General features: G+C 60.5%; 4 protein-coding genes across 4 annotated transcripts; 3 read left to right on the top strand and 1 right to left on the bottom strand.

Annotated features, from left to right (window-relative positions):
- On the bottom strand, positions 1 to 577 carry T310_7956 (solid-state culture specific protein; the record flags this gene model as incomplete). The annotated part of the gene is made up of 1 exon (XM_013469259.1): positions 1 to 577. A coding segment is annotated over one exon (577 nt), but the record flags the coding sequence as incomplete, so codon positions are not given.
- Positions 578 to 1035: 458 nt separating this feature from the next.
- On the top strand, positions 1036 to 2224 carry T310_7955 (Alcohol dehydrogenase; the record flags this gene model as incomplete). The annotated part of the gene is made up of 3 exons (XM_013469258.1): positions 1036 to 1583; positions 1640 to 2129; positions 2210 to 2224. The coding sequence occupies 3 exons, from the start codon at positions 1036 to 1038 to the stop codon at positions 2222 to 2224; spliced, it is 1053 nt and encodes a 350-aa protein (XP_013324712.1).
- Positions 2225 to 3348: 1124 nt separating this feature from the next.
- Positions 3349 to 5113, top strand: T310_7954 (cytochrome P450 monooxygenase; the record flags this gene model as incomplete). Its single annotated transcript, XM_013469257.1, has 3 exons — positions 3349 to 3558; positions 3616 to 3686; positions 3748 to 5113. The coding sequence occupies 3 exons, from the start codon at positions 3349 to 3351 to the stop codon at positions 5111 to 5113; spliced, it is 1647 nt and encodes a 548-aa protein (XP_013324711.1).
- A 1346-nt stretch (positions 5114 to 6459) lies between these two features.
- On the top strand, positions 6460 to 18498 carry T310_7953 (Hybrid NRPS/PKS protein 1; the record flags this gene model as incomplete). Its single annotated transcript, XM_013469256.1, has 5 exons — positions 6460 to 7738; positions 7792 to 13006; positions 13055 to 13761; positions 13808 to 15625; positions 15686 to 18498. Coding segments are annotated over 5 exons (11832 nt in total), but the record flags the coding sequence as incomplete, so codon positions are not given.
- Positions 18499 to 18544: the final 46 nt, after the last annotated feature.

Raw genomic sequence — 18544 nt, 5'->3', positions numbered from 1 at the left:
CGATCAGCTCCGTCGGCGGCGTGGGCAGGCCGGACAGCGCCAGCCCCGGCTTCGACTGCAGCTCGTAGTGCAGCTTGGGGTCGATGGCGTGCGGCAGGTGAGCGAGGCAGTCCATGGGATGCAGGACAACGAGCTTCGTGCGCGGAGTGACTTCGATCTCGCTGGGCTTCGAGACGAAGCTGAGTCGGGGCCGCTGGTCGGGGCGCAGGGCGTCAAACACGCGCTGGCCCTGGGCCTGCCAGCCCGGGTTGGGCGTGGGCTGGTCTTTGGCGTCCAGATGGTCGTATTCGGTGGGATCGATGTTGAAGAGCACGAGGGGCATGTTCCCCGTCGCGAAGGCGTACGACTCGGGGCCCGTCAGCAGGCACGTCCGGGCCAGGCTGTCGCGACTGAGGACTTTGATCCGCGGGCCCTGCACGGGGAAGGTCGTCGACAGCGGAAGATTCTCGGTCATGGCCATCGCCGGGCTCGGGATGGCGTAGACCAGGACCAGGTCGTCCACGTCCGGGTTGTCGATGGCGTACAGGTCCCGGAGCGTGGTGTCCAGCTCGACGGCAGCAGGCCCGATGGAACCCATCGTGAAGAGCACACAACAGTAACAGCGTAGTGATGGCAGAATTGGTCGTATCTGCGAGCAGCCGCTGACGGGCGACGCTATCCAGCGTCTATATAATTATAGTCCGTCCGCAACGAGGCCTGCATTGGCGTCTGGGATAGTGCTGTGGAATGGATGAATGCATGTCTGCCGAGAGATGACAGCGCATGTCAGATTTCCGCCCCCACTAGCCCTAACATTCCAGAGCCCAGAACATGCAATGCAATAGTCTATGCAATGCGTCAGACAGCTGCTCCACAGTCCAGATCTCAGCGGGGAAGCATGCTCAAGTCAGACAAGCTCTCCACCTCAGCTGTCAAAGTCCAGCGCGCCGATAAAATGGACCGGATATAGAGTCCTGCTGCGCTTCGCCTGGATCTCGCTCAGGAAGACGTGCTTTCGTGAGGACTTCTTCTTTTTTCGTCTGCTTTACAACCACCATGCCAGGCATCGCGACGCTTCCCACCACCCAGAAAGCCCTCGTGGCCGGCCCCAAGGGCGAGTTCATCCTCTCGCACGATGCGCCCGTCGCCGAGCTGGAGCCCGACGCCGTCATCATCAAGACGACGGCCGTCGCGCTCAACCCGGTCGACACCAAGATGGTTGGCGACTTCGTGACGCCCGGCGCCATCTTTGGCTTCGACTGCGCCGGCACCGTCGTCGCCGTGGGCAAGGACGTCCACCACCTGAAGCCCGGCGACCGCGTCTGTGGCAGTGCTGATGGCATGGACCGCAACAACCCTCGCGGCGGCGCCTTCGCCGAGTACGTCTCGCTGCTGAGCGACATGACGCTCAAGATCCCGGACTTCATGCCCGACGAGAACGCGGCAGCGCTGGGCACCGCCCTGGCGTCCGGCTGCATGGCCATCTTCCACGCGCTGGGCATCTCGCCGTCGCTGCTCGACGAGCCGGCCAAGGAGGGCTTCCACGTCCTGGTGTACGGAGGCAGTTCGTCGACGGGCACCATGGCCATCCAGCTGCTGAAACTGTAACCTCCTCCTCCCCCAGACTAGTATGCGTGACGACAAATCTGACTGATTGTAGATGCGGCCTCCGACCGATCACGACCTGCTCACCCGGCAAATTCGACTTCGTCAAGTCGTACGGCGCCGAAGAAGCCTTCGACTACAACTCGCCGACCTGCGCCGAGGACATACGCAAGTACACCAAGAACACGCTGGGCTACGCGGTCGACTGCATCACGCAGGAGATGTCGACGCGCATCTGCTACGGCGCCATCGGCCGGGCGGGCGGCCGCTACGCCGCGCTGGACCCTTTCTCCGAGAAGGCCGCCTCGCGCAAGGTCGTCAAGCCCGACTGGATCCTGGCGACGGCCATCACGGGCCGGGGATGCTCGTGGCCGGCGCCGTACGGCCGCGAGGGCAATCCTGCCCTGCGTGAGTTTGGCCGTCCCATCTTCCGCACGCTGCAGCGGCTGCTCAACGAGGGGAAGATCAAGTCGCACCCTCCGCGCGTGAGCGACGGCGGTTTTGAGGATCTGATTAACGGAGTGGGCAAGATCCGCAGGGGTGAAGTGCGTGGTGAGAAGCTGGTTTACCGGGTGTGACGGAGTTGAAATGAACAGAAGAATATCAAGAATATCATCATCTGTAGACTGGGTTTGGTTGATTTGCTCGATTTGAGGACGGACTGTTTATATACAGGTATTTTCTTTGATGTTTTTAGGCTGTTATGCTGTTACGCGTTGCTTTTTCTTTTTCTTTTTTTTTTATGGATGTTGAACTTGATGATTCCGATACATGAATACATTGTGTTCTTGCAACAAATCCGTATCTCAGTATATCCATAGACTTGTAGATATCAATTTCTATGGAAATATATTGAATTTTATTTTTTTTAAAAAAAAGCCTTCTGGTATTATCTAGATCAGACGGGAATTCTATTCTATTCTCTACTCTATATTTTACTGGGTATTTCAAACTACAAAAAAGCATAAAAAAAACTAACATTCTAGACATTTTTCTATATTGTTTAATTTTTTATTCTTTAATTCTTTGGTATAATCCTTCTTTTTTAAAAAAAATTCAAGTTATCGTATTCTACATTACTAGTATTTAGAGTACTAAGAATAGAATATCTATAAATATATGAATATAGTAAATTCAAGTTACTAGTAATTCATTATCGGCTGATTATTATTATTGTTATTATTAGCTGACAGTATTGTCTTCAGGGTCTTACGTACGGTATATCCAACTTGGTTTGAGTAAACTTATCTGCTAGCTAGGTTAGACCGTGCTGACATTCTTCAGACGTCAGTGGATCCAGGGACAATTACAAGGTTTAACATTGCATACTATGCATAACACAAGCTAATCTAATTAATACGAGACTGTACGTACATTAGTCCAAACTTGGCCCTTCCCCACCCGCCGGAGTCTTGCTGACTGCATGTGCATGCACGTATCCTGCATGCCTCGCTGGGCTGGGCTGACCTGCTGACAGAAGGTCCAGACCCGTTGCATTGGGTCCGACGATGGACTGACGACTGACTAGTCGATTTCAGGGCTGACCTTGAGCATGCAGCGTTTTCGGGTTTCCTCGACGTGCTTTTCCTAGATCATGTAGTCGAGTCGAGTTTGGATTGACGAGTTTCTCTGTTGAACTGTCTGCGATAACGACTGCTGCTGCTGCGCTGCAACGGCCGCATTCGATATCATTCTTTTTCTCTTTCTCATTTCAGTCCTTCCTTCTTTCTATTTTGTACACCAATCTTGATTATCTACGCAACCATGGTCAACGGCCTGCAAACCATCACTTTCGTCTCCCTCCTCGGGTCCTGGTCCGCAGTCACCTTTGGCTCCGGATATCTCCCCTACCGGCCAACCTACGTCGGCAGCTTTGTTCTCATCTGGACGATTCTCGGCTTGGGCGCGCTTTTCTACAAGATCTTCATCTACCACCGGTTTTTCTCACCGCTGAGACATCTCCCAGATCCAAAGGTATCTACCTAGGCAATAATTCTTCTACCCGCCGGACGAAGAACTAACGTAGAACAGGGCGGCAGTTTGTGGAATGGACACGCCAAACGCATCTACACTGAAGCAAATGGATTCCCGGCCAGCGACTGGTACGCATGCACGAGAGTAACGAACAACGCGACATGTCAAGACAAGGCTGATTCCGAGCAGGCTCCGCACAACCCCCCATAAGGACATGTTCCGGTATCTGGGCGTGCTGAACAGCGAGCGCATCGTCGTGACGTCCCCCGAGGCCCTGGCCGAAGTCTGCTCGCGCAACTACGACTTCCCCAAGTCGCGCCAGGCGACGTTCGTCGCGGGCGAGCTGCTGGGCCGCGGCCTGGTCCTGACTGATGGCGACGAGCACAAGCGCCAGCGCAAGATGCTGCTGCCGTCCTTTGCCAGCAAGCACATCAAGGCGCTGTACCCGGTCTACTGGAGCAAGGCCAAGGAGGTCACGGCCAAACTGACCGCCATTGCCCGCAGCGATGCCTCCGGTGAAGGCGCCGCCGTCGAGATCGGCGAGTGGGCGTCGCGCGCGGCGCTGGACGTCATCACGCTGGCCGCGCTGGGCCTCGACTTTGGGGCCATCAAGGACCCGCAGACGCCGCTCAACCGCACGTACCGCATGGTGTTCGAGCCGACGCGCATGTTCCAGTTCTTCTCGCTGCTGAAGCTGGTGATCCCGTCGTGGATCGTGCACCGCATCCCGCTCAAGCGCAACCTGGAGGTCATGAAGGCGGTGCGCGACATTAAGGAGACGTGTCGCCAGCTGGTGCGGTCCAAGCGGGCGGAGATCGCCAGCGAGAAGCCGCCGCGCAAGGACCTGCTCAGCCTGGTGCTGCAGAGCGAGAACCTGACCGAGGGCGAGGCGGTCGACCAGATGATGACCTTCCTGGCGGCGGGCCACGAGACGGTGTCGGTGGCCATCACCTGGGCTATCTACATGCTGTGCAAGTACCCGGAGTACCAGAGCCGGCTGCGCGCCGAGGTGCGCGAGCTGCTGCCCAGCCCGGACGTCGAGCTGAGCGACGGCGAGACGCCTGCAGATCTTGACAGGGCAGTGCAGCTGACAGCCTTCTGCAACGAGGTGCTGCGATACTGGCCGCCGATCCCGCTGACGGCGCGCGAGGCAGCGGAGGACACGACGCTGTGCGGACAGTTCATCCCCAAGGGCACCAAGATCATCCTGACGATCGTCGGCACGAACCGCGACGAGCGGCTGTGGGGGAAGGACGCGCGCGAGTTCCGGCCAGAGCGCTGGCTGACGGCGGAGGGCAAGCTGGACGCGACGGGCGGCGCGGTCAGCAAGTACGCCAACATGACCTTCAACCACGGGCCTCGCATGTGCATCGGCCAGGGCTTCGCGCGCGCGGAGATGGCGTACATCCTGGCCGCCTGGATCGGGCGGTTTGAGTTTGCTCTGGTGAACGAGGCGGATCGCGACGAGAGCAAGATCAAGATCTCTGGCGGAGGATTCTCAGCGAAGCCGGCGGATGGATTGTGGGTGAAGATGAGGGCGGTGGATGGGTGGTAGTTCGATATTTGTTTGAGGTGTATCTTTCTTTCCTTTCGTTTCCTCTCTCCTTTCTTTATGCTTGTTCCGAACGCTATGAATACAGACGGTTATCGTAAATAAACAGAGACAGACATGCAATAGAGTTGATTTTATTTATTTACTCATTTATTTTTCTTTTTATTTTCGTATGGTTTTGAATTTGTCGAGCGTTGTGTAGATATTCCTTGCATCCAAGTGGGTGCGGTGGACAAATTATATACATTCACATATATATCCACATATAGTACCAGTCCTTTCAGATCTTATCCAGGACAGCATGTTCGAATAAGAGAGGTAGATACAGATAATGAAATCCTTTTCAGATACTCATTTTTAAATTAAACACCACCATGATAAGGTATATGAACGTGTGCCTGGTGCAATAATAATGGTATTCTACATACATTATTGTACTCCATCAAGTGCATGATAATTATTATAGGATTACATAATATAGCTGTTAATCAAGACTAATGTTATTAATTTAATGTCATTAATTGATGCTAATTACCATCTATCTGCGATCTATCTTCAGGTTGGATCGTAAAATTCCCCGAGTTGAGTGTTGAATAGGGCACGATAAACACGTGGCCACTAACCGCATCGGGCTGTCAGATGCATGTCAGACGATCTGACACGATCTGATAATCTGACATCTGACAGCGCTAACAAACTCGCTAAACACTAGCTAACGAGTCACTAACAAGTTTCTAATGACAGCCTCTTGCATGCCTCGTGCCTTAGGCTGTCTAGTGGGTTTCCAGGCTTCTGGAAGACTTCGGACGCTGGGGGCCAAGCTGCTGCGTGCAGGACCACGTGCGGCCAAAGCATCCCCAGAAACCTACAAAGTTCCCCAAAAAGAAACATTTCGTAAACTAAGCTTGCTGGCTGCGTGGTGGTTGGCCGGGGGATGGCTCTTGCGATCGCGGTCGAGAATATTGGCACATGTCAGATTCGCCACGGTGATCCATGGCCATACAATTCATATACTGCCAGCATGTCGCTCTCCCTGCGAGGTTCTGGACTCCGCATTCAACCTGCCGGGCTCGATCGAACCTGCTGGCTGCCAGAGAACTCCCTTCCTTCTATCGCTGTCCTTGTCCTGATTTCATCCTTTGTTCATCTCTTGCACATTTCTATAGACTTTTCGTTTCTTGCAGACAGACTTGCAGACATTCGCAGACAGACTTCGGAACTCCGAACAGCAGACATCCACAGACATCAAGCAGACATTCAACATCCAACATCCAGATATCCAACATCCACACAATCTACAGACATCAACAGAATCCATTCTTGCATATCCATTCTAGCTGTCTTTCACCATGGTCGCCATCGCCAACGAGCCCATCGCCGTCATCGGAAGCGCCTGTCGCTTCGCCGGCGACTCGACGTCGCCCTCCAAGCTCTGGCAGCTTCTGCGGCAGCCTCGCGAGGAGCGCAAGAAGATCGAGCGCTTTGGTGCTGATGGCCATTACCACCCGGACGGCCATCACCACGGCACTAGCAACGTGCGGCATGCGTACTTCATCAACCAGGATCCGCGCGTGTTCGACTCGCAGTTCTTCAGCATCTCCGCGTCCGAGGCCGACGCCATCGACCCGCAGCAGCGTATGCTGCTCGAGACCATTTACGAGTCCATCGAGGCCGCCGGCCTGAGCCTCGAAGGCCTGCAGGGCTCCCAGACCGCCGTCTACGTCGGCACTATGACCGACGACTACGCCGAGCTGATGCACCATGACACCGAGGCCATCCCGACGTACGCGGCCACTGGAAGCTCCCGCAGCATCATTGCAAACCGCATCTCCTACTTCTTCGACTGGCACGGCCCGTCCATGTCCATTGACACGGCCTGCTCGTCCAGTCTGGTCGCCGTCCACCAGGCCGTCCAGACGCTGCGCAAGGGCGAGTCGCCGGTCGCCGTCGCCGCCGGATCGAACCTCATCTTCGGACCCAAGATGTTTATTGCCGAGAGCAACCTGAACATGCTCTCCCCCAACGGCCGCTCTCGCATGTGGGACGCCGATGCCGACGGCTACGCGCGCGGTGAAGGTATCGCGGCCATCCTCATGAAGCCGCTGAGCGCCGCCATCGCTGACGGCGACCACATCGAGTGCATCATCCGCGAGACAGGCGTGAACCAGGACGGCCGCACGCCCGGTATCACGATGCCCAGCTCGACCGCGCAGACGAATCTCATCCGCGACACGTACGCGCGAGCCGGCCTGGACCTGCGCCGCAAGTCCGACCGTCCGCAGTACTTCGAGGCGCACGGCACCGGCACCAAGGCCGGCGACCCTCAGGAGGCCCGCGCCATCTTCAACGCCTTCTTCGGCGGCGAGGACGGCGCCGACGAGGACGACGTGCTCTACGTCGGCTCGATCAAGACCGTCGTCGGCCACACGGAGGGCACGGCCGGTCTCGCCGGTCTGCTGAAGGCCTCGCTGGCCATCCAGAACAAGACCGTGCCTCCCAACTTGCACTTCAACCGTCTCAACCCGGATATCACGCCGTACTACGGAAAGCTCCAGATCCTGACAGAAGCGAAACCGTGGCCAGAGCTGCCGCCGGGTATTCCGCGGAGAGTTAGCGTGAACAGCTTCGGTGAGTACTCCGTCAAGTCTAGTACTGTTATTATTACTGCTGACACAACTCAGGTTTTGGTGGCACCAACGCGCATGCGATTATCGAGAGCTACGAGCCTGAATACCACGACGTCAAGCAGGAGAAAGCCATCGCCGCTGCTCCCCTGGTCTTCTCAGCCACGACAGAGCGCTCCCTGGGCGCCATGCTCAACGCCTATCTGCCATTTCTGGCGGCCAACCCCGACATCGACATGCGGTCGCTGGCCTGGACTCTCGCTCGACGATCCGCATTTCCGATCCGCATCTCGTTCCCTGCCGTCCAGAGCGCCGCCGATCTCCGGGCCAAGATCGAGGCCAAACTCGAGGAGAAGCAGTCCGGCCCCATTGGCACCAGGGCCATCACCAAGACCAAGGGCATCCTGGGCGTCTTCACCGGCCAGGGCGCCCAGTGGCCGGCCATGGGACGGGCGCTGATCACGACCTCCCCCGTCGCCGAAGCCATCATCGACCAGCTGGAGCAGTCGCTGGCCGAGCTGCCTGAGGCGGATCGTCCATCCTGGTCGCTCAAGAAGGAGCTGCTGGCCTCCAAAGACACCTCGCGCATTGGCGAGGGCCTCATCTCGCAGCCGCTCTGCACCGCCGTCCAGGTGATGCTGGTCGACCTCCTCCGGCGCGTGGGCATCGACTTCGTCGCCGTCGTCGGCCACTCCAGCGGTGAAATCGCTGCAGCGTATGCGGCCGGCTTCCTCACTGCTCGCGATGCCATCCGCGTGGCCTACTACCGCGGTCTGTACACCAAGCTGGCTCGCGGCCCCTCGGGACAGCGCGGTGCCATGATGGCCGCCGGCACTTCGATGGAAGACGCCGAGGAGCTCTGCGACCTGCCCACGTTCAAGGGCCGGCTGTGCGTGGCCGCCAGCAACTCGTCGGCCAGCGTGACGCTCTCCGGCGACGCGGATGCCATCGAACACGCCAAGCTGATCCTCGAGGACGAGCAGAAGTTCGCCCGCGCCCTCAAGGTCGACACGGCCTACCACTCGCACCACATGCAGCCCTGCTCGGAGCCCTACATCCGCGCGCTCGAGGCCTGCAACGTCCAGATTCAGACGCCGTCCGAGTCGGCACCGAAATGGTTCTCGTCCGTGCTCGGCGGTCCAGTCGTGGACGCCAGCATGAGCGACGCCCTCAGGGCCGTCTACTGGAGCGACAACATGCTTAAGCCGGTGCTCTTCTCGCAGGCGCTGCAGACGGCTCTCTCCGAGATTGCCACTCCGGCCATCGCCCTCGAAGTCGGTCCGCACCCGGCGCTCAAGGGCCCTGCCAGCCTGACCATCGAGGAGCGCATCAAGGACGGTCTGCCGTACTCGGGCGTGCTGAACCGCGGCGGCAACGACTGCGAGGCCTTCTCCAGCGCGATCGGCTTTGTCTGGAACAATCTTGGTCCGGCGGTGGTCAACTTCGCCGCATACGATGCCCTCTTCAACAACAGCCCGCTGCCCACCCCGTTGAAGGACCTCCCGACATATCCCTGGGACCACGAGCGCAAGTTCTGGAGCGAGTCGCGCTCGTCGAGGATCTCTCGTGCCCGGGAGACGCCGACGCACGAACTGCTGGGCGTCCGATCGCCCGACGATGTCGAGGGCGAGTACACCTGGCGCAACTATCTCAAGCCGGCCGAGATGCCCTGGCTGCGCGGCCACCAGATCGAGGGCCAGGTGCTGTTCCCGGGCGCCGGATTCGTCATCATGTGCGTGGAGGCCACCAAGGTGCTGGCGCCGGTCGACAGCGTGCGCCTGATCGAGGTGTACGACGCAGTGATCCACCGGGCCCTGTCCATCTACGACGAGGTGGCCGGCGTCGAGGTCATCGTGAAGCTGGCCAACGTCCACAACGAGCAGCACGGCGACGAGAAGTGCATCGCCGCCGACTTCTCCTGCTCCGCCTGTCCCAACAAGGACTCGGGGAACTTCACCACCATGTGCTCCGGGCGCGTCAAGATCTTCCTGGGCGAGTCCTCGCTGCTGACGCTACCGCAGCGTCCGCCGCCGCTGCCCAATATGAGCGACGTCGACGTCGAGCTCTTCTACAGCTCGCTGAACGAGCTCGGCTACAACTACACCGACATGTTCAAGGGCATCACCACCCTGCGCCGCTCCACCGACGCCGCCAGCGGCATCATCCACATCCCGGACAGCCTGCCCCAGCCGCCCGAGTGCATGTTCCATCCATCCACCCTGGACGTCGCCTTCCAGTCCGTCCTGGCGGCCGTCGGGGTGCCCGGACGACTCTGGTCGCTGCACGTCCCCATGAAGATGGACCGGCTGCGTCTCAACCCGCTGGCCTGTCCGGACCGTGCCGGCGTCGGCGTGGACCTGCACTTCGACGCGACCCTGCTGTCGTTCAACTTTGCCAGGGGTCTGTACGGCGACGTCGATGTCTACGACGAGACGGGCTGCTACCCCATCCTGCAGGTCGAGGGTCTCCACGTCGCCCCCATCGCCGCGGCCACGCGCGAGCACGACCGCCAGGTCTTTGCCAAAACGGTCTGGGAGGTCGCGGAGCCGGATGCCGAAGACGGCTTTGTTGAGTATACCCCGAGCGCCTCGGAAGAGGCCCAGTCCCTTCTCATGGAACGCGTGTGTCTGTTCTATCTGCGGAAACTACTAAACCAGGAGATTACAGGTGAAGAAAGCGACGAGCATCGTACGAATCTGTTGGCATGGGCTGCCAACGCAGTCGAACGCACGTCTCGCGGCAAGCACCCGACGTGCCAGAAGCAGTGGCTCGACGACACCTACGAAGATATCCGGTCCCAACTTGCCCAGTTTGGCGCCTCCTCCGATCTGAATGGCCTGGTGGCTGCGGGCGAGCGGCTCCTGCGCTTCGTCAAGGGCGAGTCCCTCGACAGCGAGGAGAAAAAGGCCGTCCTAGAGGCGGCGCAGCGCTTCCACGCCGCTCTGCCCGGCTTCGCGACATACCAGAACCACCTGGGCCGCATCGTGCGCCAGATCGCGCACCGCTATCCGCACATGGAGATCCTCGAGGTGGGCGCCGGCCTCGCCAGCGTCGCGCCGGCTGTCCTGGGCCAGCTCGAGAACTACTACCTGTCATACACGTATGCCGACACGACGGATGCGCCCTTCGACGCCGCCCAGTCCTCGTTCAAGGAGCAAGCCAGCAAGCTGTCCTACAAGCCGTTTGACCTGAAGCAGGACCCGGCGGAGCAGGAGTTCGTCGAGCGCTCCTACGACCTGATCATCGTGTCCAACGCGCTCTACGCGAGCGAATCCGTCATGCAGACCCTCCAGAACCTGCGCCGTCTGCTGAAGCCCGGCGGCTATCTCGCGCTGCTCGAAGTCACCAACGACGAGCTGCTCCAGACGAAGTTCGTCGTTGCGGCCGCTCCGCAGTGGTGGACGGCCGCTGCGGGCAGCGATGAGGACAGTCTTCGCCCCTGGTCGCAGACGACGTGGGATGCGTTGCTGCAGCAGACCGGCTTCTCGGGCGTCGACACCTCCACGCCCGAAACCGACGCGCCCTTCTCAGTCATCGTCAGCCAGGCTGTGGATACACAGATGAGTCTCCTCCGGCGGCCGCTGGCGCCCTCGGACGCGTCGGTGACCATCGACGACCTGCTCATTCTCGGCGGCCAGACGCTGGCCACGCTGCGGCTTGCGAAGGAGCTCAAGGAGCTGCTCGAGCCGTTCTGCAACAACCTGATCACCGTGAAGAGTCTGGAGAAACTCGACGCGTCGATGATCCCCGGCCGGGTGACGGTCCTCAGCCTGACGGAGCTGGACGCTCCTGTGTTCAAGCCGTTCACGCCGGAGAAGCTCAAGGCGACGCAGATCCTGCTGGACAACGCCCGGAACGTGCTCTGGGTGACCAGCGGCAGCGAGGGCGAGCAGCCGTTCGCCAACATGATGATCGCGATTGCGCGGTGTCTGATCCACGAGATGCCCGACCTGCGCTTCCAGAGCTTCGACGTGGGCACATCCGACAAGCCCAATGCCCGCCAGCTGGCTGAGGCCCTGCTGAGGATCCAGATCTCGGGCAGCTGGAAGAGCGCGAACGACCGCCTGTGGACCTTTGAGCGCGAGCTGGCCATCATGGACGGCAAGGTCATGATCCCCCGATACACCGGCGACGACGAGCCCAACGACCGCTTCAACTCGTTCAAGCGCCTGATCCGCAAGGACGTGTCTCTCGACCAGTCCGTCGTGGCCATCACCGCGGGCAAGAACAAGTACGACCTGCTCGAGTACAAGCCGGCTCTGCCTGCTGCTGCGCCGGCCGGCAACGACAACACGGTGACGGTGGACGTGATCCGCTCCATCTTGACTGCCTTCCACGTCCCGTCCGTTGGATATCTTCACCTGGTCGAAGGTGTGGATTCCCAGACCCAGGAGAAGGTCCTTGCGTTCTCCAACCACCACCGCTCCTCTATCACGGTGCCTCGAAGCTGGACTGTCCGGGCCACGCACGCCGAGGACCATGGCGCCCGGCTGCTGCAGGCCATGGCCACCGATCTCCTGGCCGGCTTCATTCTCGGCGACGCCACGAACGGCGACAAGGTGCTCGTCCACGAGCCTACGGCGGCACTCGCGTCGGCGCTGAAGCGACAGGCCGACGAGACCGGCTCGCTGCTGGCGTTCACGACGTCGCGCACGGAGGACTCTGAGTTCCAGTACATCCATCCGTCGGTGCCGGACCGCGTTATCGACTACTGCATGCCCAAGGACGTGTCCATCTTCGTGAACCTGTCGGGCGAGGTCGAGGTCGAGTCGCCTGCCATGCGCATCGCCCAGTATCTGTCCAAGAAGTGTGACAAGAAGGACGTCAACAAGCTGTCCAGCCCGCACGCCTTCAAGCGGGCTGGCGCTCGCTCCGAAGTCGTCGCGAACCTGCTGCAGAAGACGTACGCCCGCGCCGTCGCAGAATTGTCGACCCCGGATCTGTACGGCTGCGTGGACGAGATCACGCTGAAGGACGTCCTGGACCGCTCGACGGCGGAGCAGCAACAGCAGCCGCAGTTCGAGATCGTCAACTGGAAGGCCACTGCCACCGCGCCCGTTCGCGTGCGATGCGCCGAGGAGGAGGTCGAGTTCCGGCCTGACCGGACGTACTTCCTCGTCGGAATGACTGGCGAGCTGGGTCTGTCGCTGACCCAGTGGATGGTCAGCAGGGGAGCGAGATATTTTGCTCTCACCAGCCGCAATCCCAAGATCAACCCGGACTGGATCGAGATGATGGAGACGAAGGGTGCCATCATCAAGACTTTCGCCATGTAAGTTCCGCATATCAAACTGACTGATGCAGCGCTGATCTCTTGCAGGGACGTCACGGACAAAGCCTCGATCCTCAAGGTCCACCAGACCATTCGCGAGACTATGCCTCCCATCGCCGGTGTAGCCAACGCAGCCATGGTCATCGCAGACGGCATCTTCACCAACATCCCGTACGAGACCATGTACAGCTCGCTGGCGCCCAAGGTCGACGGCAGTCTGTACCTGGACGAGATCTTCTCGACCAACGACGACCTGGACTTCTTCATCCTGTTCTCGTCCATCACGTCCATTACCGGCAACGTCGGCCAGAGCAGCTACACAGCGGCCAACGCGTTCATGACCAGTCTGGCCAAGGGACGACGCAAGCGCGGCCTCGTCGGCAGTGTCATGAACCTGGCAGGCATCTTCGGCCTGGGCTATGTCACTCGCGCCGCCAAGGGCGTCCTCGACCGCCTCATCGCCCTGGGATTCTCCAACATCTGCGAATGGGACTTCCATCAGAACTTCGCCGAGGCTGTGCTGGCTGGCCATCCGGACTCTGGCCGCAGCCCCGAGCTATCCGCCGGTCTGGCTGTCTACGACGTCGAGAAGGACGCCAATGTCCCTGTCTGGGTCCAGATCCCCAAGTTCGCTAGATACAGGCGCCTCCGCACCCAGGGAGGATCCAGCGCCTCTGCAGGCGAGTCCCAGATCTCGATCAGGGCTCAGCTGCGCGAGCAAACGACCGAGGAGGGTGTTCGTCAAGTGCTACTCGGTAAGTTCCAACCTGAAAAAGTAGGGCTTAGTGCTAACAATCGCAGACGGATTGCTTTCTACTCTGCACAAGACCCTGCACATGTCCGCCGAGGACACCATCTCGCCCGATTCCACCATCGTCGAGCTGGGCGTCGACTCGCTGGTCGCCGTCGACATGCGGGCCTGGTTCAGCAACGAGCTCGACCTCGACATGCCCGTTCTCAAGCTCCTCGGCGGTGCCACCATCGCCGATCTGGTCGACGACGCCGTCAGCAGGCTCTCGCGCGAGCTCATTCCCAACGTCGTCGCCGGCCAGGCTGAGGGCGAGCCTGCGTCTGAGGAAGCCCCGGCCGCTGCTGCGTCTGCCGAGCCGGAGAAGAGCAGCGATGAATCCTCGACCGAGGAGGAAGATTCGACCAATGTCTCGGAATTCGCGTCCACGCCGCCCACTGGGTTTGTGTCCCAGACGCCCAGCTCGCAGACGTCCGAGGAAGACATCGAGCCCAAGGACCTTTCGGCGGCCGTGGCCCCCAAGCTGGCTTACCAGCGGACGACCAAGATGGGCTACGGTTCCACGCGCTTCTGGTTCCTGAGGCAGTACATGCAGGACCAGACCACCTTCAACTGCGTCTTCAAGTTCACGCTGACGGGCCCGATCCGTGATAACGACGCCGATCGCGCCGTCAAGGCCATCGCCCAGCGCCACGAGGCGTTCCGGACGGCCTTCTTCGCCAACGCGGACCAGATGAACGAGCCCACGCAGGGCGTCCTGCCCGAGTCGCTGCTCCAGCTGGAGCGCAAGAAGATCGACGACGAGGCGCAGGTGGCCGAGGAGTACGAGGCGCTGCTCAACTACGAGTTCGACCTCGAGCGCGGCGAGACGGTGCGCATCGTGCTGCTGTCGCTGTCGCCGCTGAAGCACTTCCTGATCTTCTGCCACCACCACATCGCCATGGACGGCTTCAGCTTCAACATCCTGCTCGACGAGCTGAACAGGCTGTACTCGGGCCAGACGCTGCCGCCCGTCAGCCTGCAGTTCACCGACTTTGTCGAGCGCCAGCGCGCCCTGGTCGAGAGCGGCGCCATGGCCAAGGACCTCGAGTTCTGGCGCAACGAGTTCGCCGAGTTCCCTGACCCTCTGCCGCTGTTCCCCGTGGCCAAGGTGAGCTCGCGCAGCCCGCTGACGACGTACGCCTTCGAGCAGGCGCACGAGATCCTCGACGCAGCGACTGCCGCGCGCATCCGGGACCAGGCTCGCAGACAGAAGTCCACCACGTTCCACTTCTTCCTGGCTGTGCTCAAGGTCTTCCTATTCCGGTTCCTCGATATCGACAAGGTCTGCATCGGTGTGGCTGACGCCGGCCGCGGCGATACCGACACCATCGGCACCATCGGATTCCTGCTGAACCTGCTGCCCTTGCAGTTCAAGGCCAATGCCGGCCAGAAATTCGGCGACGCCGTCAGGGAGGCGCGCGACAAGGCCTACGCCGCGCTGGGTCACTCCAAGCTGCCTTTCGACGTCCTCCTCGAGGAGCTCGACGTGCCCCGTTCGTCCAGCTACACGCCCATGTTCCAGGTCTTCATGGACTACCGCCAGATCGCCATCTCGAGCCCCAAGGTGCTCGGCACCAAGGCCGATGCCACCTCTTCGCCCGGCCGGACTGCCTATGACCTGATCCTGGATATCCGCGATGTTGCGGGCTCGGGCGTGAACATCGGCTTCCGGACTCAGAAGTCCCTCTACTCCCAGGAAGCCACCGAGCTGCTGTTCAAGAGCTACATGCGCCTGGTGCGGTACTTCGCGTCCAACCCTGCTGCGGAGGTGAACAAGGCTCCGCTGTTTGACGCGGCGGATATCGACGCTGCGGTGAAGCTTGGTCGAGGTAAGTATATTCCAGACATAGAATTGACAGAAACATGGCTGATACATGGCTCACATACAGGCCAACTCATGACCTCCGCCTGGCCTGCAACCATCTCCGAGCGCATCGAGAGTGTTGCTCGCGACAACGCCGGTGCGCTCGCTCTCAAGGACGGTGTGGGCAACGCCCTGACATACACTGCCATGACTGAGCGTGTCGACGCCATAGGCTCTGCCCTGCTTGATGCTGGTGTCGCTCAAGGCTCCAGGGTCGCTGTCTTCCAGGAACCAACGGCCGACTGGGTCTGCACCATGCTCGCCATCTGGAAGGTTGGCGGCGTCTACGTCCCTCTGGAACTCACCAACTCGCTCCCTCGCCTGGCCAGCATCGTCGACGACTGCATGCCCGAGGTCATCGTGTGCCATGACGCCACGGCCGCGGACGTTCCGGCCCTGAACGCCGAGTCTGCGAAAACTATCAACGTTTCTTCCTTGACCACGCCGGCGCAGCGTGAACTTGCCAACAGCTCGAGACCCGAAGACCCTGCAGTCATCCTCTACACCAGCGGGTCGACGGGCAAGCCCAAGGGCATTGTCCTCCGCCACTCAAGCATCCGCAACGAGATGGAAGGCTACAGCAAGCAGTGGCAGATCGGCCAGGAGGTCGTCCTGCAGCAGAGCGCCTACACGTTCGACTTCTCGCTGGACCAGATGCTGGCCGGTCTGTCCAACGGCGGCACCGTCTACGTCGTGCCCAAGTCTGACCGGCGCGATCCGGTCAAGATTGCTGCCCTGATCGCCGCTGAGAACATCACCTACACAAAGGCGACGCCGTCCGAGTACTCGAGCTGGATTCAGCACGGCTCTGCCTCGCTCACCAACGCCAAACAGTGGCGATTCGCCTTTGGCGGCGGCGAGCCCTTGACCGATAGCCTGAAGCGAGAGTTCCGCTCGCTGAACAACCCGGACCTGCGGCTCATGAACTCCTACGGCCCTGGCGAGATCACCATCTCCTGCACGAAGGCTCCCATCCCCTACCACAGCGACGACGACTACTCCGGAAAGCCAAATCCCCTGGGCTCCCCGCTGCCCAACTATGCCATGTACGTGGTCGACAAGAACCTGGACCTGGTGCCTGCCGGCGTCACCGGTGAGATCGTCATTGGCGGTCTGGGACCAGCGATCGGATACCTAAACAACGAGGAGCTGACGCGCGCCAAATTCATCCCGGACGTCTACTCTCCGCCGGAGCTGAGGGCCAACGGCTGGACGACCGTGTACCGCAGCGGCGATCTGGGCCGCCTGCAGCCGGACGGAACGTTTGTCTTCCACGGCCGCACCGACGGCGACTCCCAGGTCAAGCTGCGCGGCATCCGGATCGAGCTGGAGGACATTGAGAGCAGCATCATCCAGGCCGCTGGCGGTGCGGTGACGCGCGCCGTGGCGTCTGTTCGTGGAGAGCCGCAGTTCCTCGTGGCTCACGTCGAGTTTGCCGACAACTTCCCAGAGGCTGACAAGGCCAAATTCGCAAAGCAGCTCATCGCCCGTCTCCCGCTGCCGCAGTACATGCGGCCCGCCATGATCATCCCGCTGGACGCCATCCCCCTGAATAGCCACTCGAAGATCGACCGGCTGGCGATCAAGAATCTGCCCTTGCCAGAGGCCACCGCGAGCGCATCCGACGCCGATCTCACCGACACAGAGCTGGCGCTGAAGGACGTCTGGCTCTCGGTCATCTCCAAGGACATCGCCGGCGTGGTGAACATCGACGCCGACTCCGACTTCTTCCATATCGGCGGCAACTCCCTCCTGCTGGTCAAGCTGCAGGCGCGCATCCGCGAAGTCTTCGACGTGGCTGTGCCGCTGCTCAAGCTCTTCGAGTCGACCGCCCTGCGCGCGATGGCAGCTAGAATCGCCGAGGCTACCAACGTGCTGACCATCGACTGGGACGAGGAGACCGCCCTGCAAGGTGACTTGACCCAGACCGCGGATGAGACAACGAAGAAGGATGCCAGCACCTCCGGAACGACAGTCCTTCTCACCGGCGCGACCGGCTTCCTGGGACGAAACATCCTTCGCAAGCTCGTGGAGGACGACCGGGTGTCGAAGATCCACTGCGTTGCGGTGCGACAGTCTTCGTCTGACAACCAGCCTCGCGAACTGCCCGTTCAATCGCCCAAGATCGTCGCCCATCCAGGCGATCTGACCGAGCCGCTGCTGGGTCTGTCGCCCGAGGCCTTCGCGGAGCTGTCTGCTGAAGTGGACGTGATCATCCACAGCGGCGCCAACCGCTCGTTCTGGGACGCCTACCAACTCCTGCGCCCGCAGAACGTCTCAGCGACGAAAGAGGTCGTCCGGCTGGCCCACGGCCGCAAGATCCCCGTGCACTTCATCTCCAGCGGCGGTGTCCTTCAGTTGGCAGGCGAGGATGCGCAGACAAACAACGGCTCCGTCTCGGCCTTCAAGCCCCCCGTCGACGGATCGATGGGCTACGTCGCCACGAAATGGGCCAGCGAGGTGTATCTGGAGAACGCGGCGCGCAGCCTCGGTGTTCCAGTACACATCCACCGAGTGACAAGACCAGAAGACCCGACGCGGTCGCCGCGGCCCGAGCTGGTGCAGGAATTCGCCGACATGGCTGCTCGGCTGAAGGCTCTGCCGATGGAGGCAGGCTGGAGCGGAAACTTCGATCTCATTCCTGTCGGGCCGTTGGCGAAGGAGATTTGCGATGCTGCTGTCGACAGCGTCGTCGACGAGTCCGCCGAGCCCAGATTTATTCACCACGCCAGCGAGGTCACTCTCCACATGGACGATGTCCGCAAGCACATGGATGCTGCTGCCAAGGTCGGAGGAGGAGAGCTGCAGTCGTTTGAGCGCCTCTTGCCGCACAAGTGGGTTGGTCTGGCCAAGGCGGAGGGTATCAGCTGGCACTTTGCGTCGC

Source organism: Rasamsonia emersonii, assembly GCF_000968595.1.
Source record: "Rasamsonia emersonii CBS 393.64 chromosome Unknown ctg1118621760617, whole genome shotgun sequence".
NCBI classification, from domain to species: domain Eukaryota; kingdom Fungi; phylum Ascomycota; class Eurotiomycetes; order Eurotiales; family Trichocomaceae; genus Rasamsonia; species Rasamsonia emersonii.
This window is presented reverse-complemented; position numbering and strand designations above follow the sequence as displayed.